The 6,657-nt window shown below is 37.5% G+C and overlaps 2 protein-coding genes across 5 annotated transcripts in view; one reads left to right on the top strand and one right to left on the bottom strand.

The window, feature by feature from the left end:
* Positions 1 to 6: 6 nt before the first annotated feature.
* On the bottom strand, positions 7 to 5,904 carry LOC113203693 (LIM domain-containing protein jub). Its single transcript, XM_026418491.2, has 8 exons — positions 3,606 to 5,904; positions 3,271 to 3,459; positions 3,096 to 3,186; positions 2,650 to 3,013; positions 2,515 to 2,566; positions 2,366 to 2,434; positions 2,167 to 2,289; positions 7 to 2,072 (listed from the first exon to the last, which is right to left on the bottom strand). The coding sequence occupies exons 1-8, from the start codon at positions 5,007 to 5,009 to the stop codon at positions 2,040 to 2,042; spliced, it is 2,325 nt and encodes a 774-aa protein (XP_026274276.1). The 5' UTR covers positions 5,010 to 5,904; the 3' UTR covers positions 7 to 2,039.
* A 28-nt stretch (positions 5,905 to 5,932) lies between these two features.
* Positions 5,933 to 6,657, top strand: part of LOC113203319 (pantothenate kinase 3) — a 13,982-nt gene continuing 13,257 nt past the window's right edge. For 2 of the 4 annotated variants that reach the window (XR_008011291.1, XM_026417962.2), the window contains exon 1: positions 5,934 to 6,146. The gene's annotated coding sequence lies outside the window, so the exon portion shown is untranslated. Of the gene's footprint in view, positions 6,147 to 6,657 lie in introns of all 4 variants that reach the window. The other 2 variants (XM_026417979.2, XM_026417970.2) reach the window with 2 other exon arrangements.

Below are 6,657 nucleotides of genomic sequence, written 5' to 3' on the forward strand. Positions count from 1 at the left end.
AAATAATAAAATATTCAGGGGGACCCTCTAGACAGGGGACCCTCCAGATGTTTCCCGTAGAGTGCCATATCTAAACCGAAAGAGATGATAAAACTGGGATGGATATAATAGATGGTGCCATGTCACTTAGTACTTTGTAGGAACATAACAGACAAAATCTTCAAGAAAAGAGGCATTCTTAAAAGTGAAATGTTGACTGGCACAATTTCTGAATCAATTTCATATTAATAAATCTAGAATTAAATATAAATGCAGAACCAGCTACATACTAGTTAGTCGCAGGTGCTACTGCACCGACATGTAATAAAATGCAATATACAATGATTTCTAACATCTAGAAGCAGATTCATTTATCAAGATAAAGAGACAAAGAGATTTTACAAATGTAGAACCATATCAACAATTACAGTAGCTCTATGACTTCAAAATTGCTACACATAAAATCCGACATAATTAAAGTCCTAATCATGCAGTGTGTGACATACACATTTCATAAATTTTATTCAATGAGCATCGGATACATTAGATAGAGTATTGGGATAACCACCAAATAAAGGTTCTTAAAACAATAATTAGATAGAAAAGCAACAGTTCCAAAATCTTTAGTTGCAATCTGACCAATAAACATAGGAAAGCTTCACACACACAAATTGAATCTGACAGTTGATAGTTAAATTTCCTTTTGATTAAAAAAGAAAAAGACACATAGAAAATAGAAATTGTATCCACAGAAGAAAAAGATAGTACACCAAAGCTAAACTGGATAAGAAAAACATAAATATTTCTTTGAAAGGAAAAATTCCAAGCACAGGGAAAATATAACATCACAGAAAATTGTATTTTTTAAGAAATAATAAAGCAGTGAATTGCAAGAAGACAACTGGATTAAACTCAATAAGAGTTTATGTACAGTAAATAACATCATAACAGTTTTCTTACTTGGGTTTGACAAAGTAAGTAGTGCTGTAGTATACTTGACTTGACTGTGAACTTGGTGAAAACCACTAACAATGACAATGACAGTGGAATCAGAAATAGAACATAAAAGAAAAGCCCATTAATAACACAAAGGAAGCCAAATACATCATGGCACAACTAAAATACGCAATCAGAAAACAGATCACAGACCTGATAGCTAAGGAGTCAATGTTGAACTACCATAACTTTTCATGCGCAATAAGCAATACGAATGTTCCACTCTTGATATTTTCAGAGATAAAATCAATTGATTTATGGTCAGTCCCTAAGCATAAGATTTGTCATTCGTTAGGCTTACCAGATAGATATTATGAGAGTTTCAACCTGAGTTATAGATCACAATGAAAAAAAAAAATATCTTAGGTGCAATTCAATGCAGTAAAGCTCTAATAAAATTGGCACCAATCAAAGCACCAAAGTCTTCTTCATATCCATGATCAAAATGACTGATAAAATCTGATTCAAGTTTTACAGATAGATATTAAAATTACTTCTTAAGATACTAAGAAATGGAAATGTATTAACAGTTCTTACTCCTTCACATGCGCAAATATATATATAATAAATAACATTTAATCATATAATACATGTCAAAATCCCCATGATGCAACATTAGATTTACAGTGAAGCTAGCATTATTTGGAAAGAATAAAATAAAAATAAAATACCATGGATGAAATTGGTCGCTAAAACTCAAACAACTTCATACCAATAAAAGAGAATTCAATCAATATGCAAATATTTAAAAGACATAAACAAACCCATCACAATGCTGTTTTGCCAGGAAACAAAACAACCAAATCAGGTCCCAAGAACAAAAGAGGAAACAAAGAGAGGTGAAAGCAAAAAACGAACAAAAACTGAATTGGAGCCAATCCAGTATTCATAAATATAATGCAGAGGATGGAGCACCATTATTACAACAAATGCTATTTTATCACAACTGGTTTCGAGAATGCAGTAGAATGGCAGCAATTCTAACCAATTGCAATTCGATTGATCATCTGTTTCCCATGCATTCAGGATGTGCAGAGGCATAGTTCAATTACACCATCCTTTCTTCAGCCCAAGTACTGATAACTTGCAGGAACACCCTACATTTCAGGCAAAAACAGGGAACAAAAAATTACATTACAAACAAAACTGAAATTCAGCTCATTGCATATTATAAAAGTGCAAATTACTTACAGGTACTTGGAACTGGCGAGGGAGATGGTTTAAACGCTGAATATGACATGACCGACACATAAGATGACCATCTAGAGGATAGCAGCGTTGATCAGGTTCATCGGTGAGCTGAAGACCACAATCCTGCAACAATCAGAATTTTAGCATTAAAGTAAAAGCAAAAAAAGCATGAAAATATAGAGAAAATAGACACACTAACCTCACAAATATAACAATCAACATGAAAGTCTTTATCCATGGACACTACTCGAACAGTTTCTTCAGTGCCCTGCAATTAATAAATAAATTTTAAATATATGTTGACACACTTAGCAGCAAAAACAGGCAGTATGATTTGAAATATTTTACCTCAACTGGCGTAATTCCTTTACCACAAGCAGCACATTTTGGCGCAAACATCCTGTTTAGGAATAAGAATCAATAAATTATGAATGGGTTCAGCCAACAATACAAAGATAGATATTGAAATTAATGTGAGTATACCTGTGATAATCGTTGACACAATATATTTTGTTGTCAACATCAACAGTGAAAGGAACCCCATCCAAACATTCATTGCAAATGCAGCAACGGAAGCATCCTGGATGGTATGATTTACCCATGGCTTGCAGTATCATTTCCATGATAAGATGCCCACAAATTGCACACTTCTCGGCTGTCTGCTGGAAGCCAGAATACATATAGTCTTCTTCACAATATACTCGGCCATGCACATTGTAAAATGCTTTCCCTCGAAGGGCTCGACCACAAGAGCAGCATATAAAACAATTTGTATGGTAAAGGTTTCCCATTGCTTGGCATGCCTGCCCGGCACCCGTCACTTTTTCTCCACATGTATGGCAAATACCTGCAGATATGAAATAATTGATTGAAAAAAAAAATACATTGGCAGTATTTTAATTAGTAACAAACATGAACTGAGTTCTAACCAAAGTATTCTCCCTCTTCTTCCTGTTTCTCCATTTCTTCTTCCAATTGCCTGGTCAATTCTTCAATTTTTCGCTCAGCTTCAGTAGGGCCCTTAAAATGTTAACATGGAAAGATTAGCAAATAACATGATGCTAAAGGAAATATTTTATTCTATTGAGAATTGAGTTGGTTTACCATTGGCCGAGGAGGAGTAACATTATAGGGAAGTAAATTCTTGCCAGATCCTGCAATAGGTTTCACTTTGCTAAGGCAATGAGAAAGATGATGACTGGGTGGAGGTTGAGGTGGCAATGGAGGTGGTTGTGTTTGGTGAGCCAGAGGACTGGGACAAGGGCTACTATTGTTGCTACTGCTTCCTTCACTCTGCAATTGAAATAAATTTCTATCAGCAAAGAAGAGATCCATAAGACAAAACGAGTAGCAATCATATTATAATCAGTAATAATATACTTATTATTATAGTGTACACAAATATAATTTTTTTTTTTACAAAGTTACATTGTACTTACTCTGTGTGGTGGATCATTCAAACTGGGAACACTTGCAACTCCAGAAGTGGCTGTTCTCTGATAACTGATTGCATTAGCAACACCTGACATCACAACATAGTCCCCACTGCCACTTAGTGTTGAAACTGTTCCCATAGTTCCAACCGATCCTGGAATTAGCCGTGATGATACTGGAGCATATAGATGGTTTTGATGGCGAGGGGAGCCATACCCGTTTGAGATTGATGAATTCATATAGGATTGGGCTGCACCATTGTTGTAAGGGGGAGGTGGTGGTAACATTCCACTGTTGCTATGATTGCTGTTTGGATAATTCAGTGGAGGTTGTGATGAAATAGTTTTAGACGATACAGAGGGTGGATAGTAAGTACAATGATGTGGTTGAGTGTGGTTGGGTGAAACGACTGGGAGTGCTGTCTGTCTACCATCAGAAAGCGAAGGCGAGGCAACTTGTGGAGCTGCTCTGCTCGGAGAGTAGTTGCGGGAATGTGAGGTAGAGCCTTGAGGATGCTGATGAAAATTTTGAATATTTTCATACACAGGGGGTGCTTCATATGGTGGGTACTTGTTTGGAGGATTGTATTTCACTCCAGCAGGAACCTGTGGTTGTGCCTTATGGTAGCTGGATTCATAACTTGGCAATCCACCACTGCCACTATCAGTAGATGAATGTTGATAGTAATGGTTGGTAGAAGACTTGTTCGCATACATGTCTAAATTTTCATAGACTGGGCATGCGACGCTCATGCTTCCTTTGGCACTGACACTTTCATAGAGACCACCAGATATGCTGGCCCGAGGGCTGTTGGATTGAACTGAGTCTTTGCTTGAAACACTTAGGCTTATGCTATGAGTTGGGCTACCTCCTGCCCCAGCATAATATTTGCTTGAGTCTGACAAGTTGCCAGGACGGTACGGTGGTTGCCCCAATGGAAGCTTATCAGTCATTTTAGAAGGTAACGGTAAAACAGACTCCATCATCTTCGGGGTAGGCTTAGCATACTTGGATGCTGCTATTATGTTCCCACGTTCATATAATTTGTAATCAATTTGAGGTTGAGGTGTATGAGAGCAATTTTCAATTGCAAAGCTTTCAATGGCACCAACATGTTTACGAGCATCATGTTTACGGTAAATTGCATTATTATCTCCAGCCAAAGAACTAATAGGGGTATTAACAGGAAGGGAACGAGATGAAGTTAGATGATTTAATGACAGTCCTGAAAGTCCTGCCTCGGAACACGACACAGCACTGCTAGAAAAAGATCTTCCTTGTTGATCAACAGTCCGCTGGATGATACATCCATAACCAGACTCTGGTAAATGCAAAGCAGTAGCTGGACCAACAGAAGCACCATCATCTTTTAATTGCATACCACTCATCTGATGAACAAAGGACTCCATTTTGACTTTGTTATAATCTTGCTCTGGAGGGTATGTCACATTCGCACTAGGCGCAGAAGTACAATGTGGAGAAGATGACCACTCACAACTCTATCCATCATGAGTCATGGACCAATTGTTTATTTTGAACAGGGGCGACCTAGCCTCTGAAGTGTCCCCATTCACAGTTCTTCTTTTCCCTTTTCAAAGTCTTGGTACTGCATGCGTCGTCCACGGCGTTCCAGAGTGACTGCTAGCCAAAACCAAAAACTGAAATTCGGCGTCTGTAGGGTCTCAAAAGCAATTGGCGTGGAAGGGATAACGCTGTCTTGTCTTGTCTGACATTAGGCCTTCCTCTTGCTTCTTTCCACCACGGCTCCTTCTGACCAGCACAACACAATACCAACACAGTCAAGAAGTAAGACTCGCAGTCGTAATTCATCCACGACCCTGCTCATGAAAGCACTTTAACGTAAAAGAATTAAGCTTCAGTGAAGCAAACTACACAGAAAGAAAATAACATATCTAAAATATTGTGATTTTGAGCGTATAAACAAAGGAATGTTCGGAATGTCGCCGATCTGCATTCGATTCGGTGGTACATCTATATTCGATTTTCAGGAGTGAAGCATGCCTGGAGACTAGCATTGTACATTTATGGAATACAACAGGCATGAAAAATATATATCTGCACAAGAATTATCTGATTGTCACGTTGATTTGCATCAAATGAACGCAATTTGATTATTGCTAGGTAAACGTGCGGTGAAACAATTTTCTCCGATAATAGACTCCAATATCTCCGGGACATGTATGAATTGTATGGGCATTTTGTCAGAGATACGTACCTCTAAATTAGTCATATAGCTGGTATGAGTCTAGAAGCGGAAGATTGGGGTTTGGGGTTGCGGTTGCGGTGGTAGCAGTAGCAGTGTAGAAAGTTGAGTAGCGTAGAGGTGCTAGTGTCGAAGCTATCCGTGTTTTTTTACGGATGAATTCTTAATTTAATCATTTATCTATTGTTCTTTGTATTTTCGTGAACGATTTTGGATTTTTCAACTATTTGATCATATTTTCCTGTCACGTCAACGGTGCTTTTAAGGGCGAATTGGAAATATTTAGGTTACCAGTCCATCATGAGTTTCTCCCCGTCTCTTGGTGAGTTGCTGTCATCTTCTCTATTAATTTTAGGCTCGAAAACAATTTTTCGTCCGTCCAAATGTTTTATTTTCTTCATTTGTTAAATTTTATGTCTCCCGCATTCCTATTTAGTTGTGGTATTATTTGAGGGAGGTTATGTTTTTACATAAGAGGGATATATATTACCCTTTTCCATCAATGTCATCATTTCTGTAGTGATGTACCTCTTAGTTTTCATCTAAGTGTTTTATCAAGTTCTCTTTTTATTGAAATGCTGAAACTGTTGTATTAATCCTATCACTCTTGAACTGTATGTCAATGATTTCATGCCCCTTTACTTGTTTGCTTCTCGCCACTCACCTCCATATTCAGTTTAATTATCGTCACAGTGCTGTCAGGCCCATCAGACCTGACATTTGGCTTATATCGCATTGGAAGAACGTTGAGTTGATTCAAAATGCTCTTTGGTGCAACACGAGTTTTTGTTAATTTGAAATACTTTTTTATTTTCTAGAGATTTACTATGACT

The sequence above is a fragment of the Frankliniella occidentalis genome, unplaced genomic scaffold (assembly GCF_000697945.3).
Source record: "Frankliniella occidentalis isolate FOCC.00 unplaced genomic scaffold, Focc_3.1 Scaffold78, whole genome shotgun sequence".
NCBI lineage: Eukaryota > Metazoa > Arthropoda > Insecta > Thysanoptera > Thripidae > Frankliniella > Frankliniella occidentalis.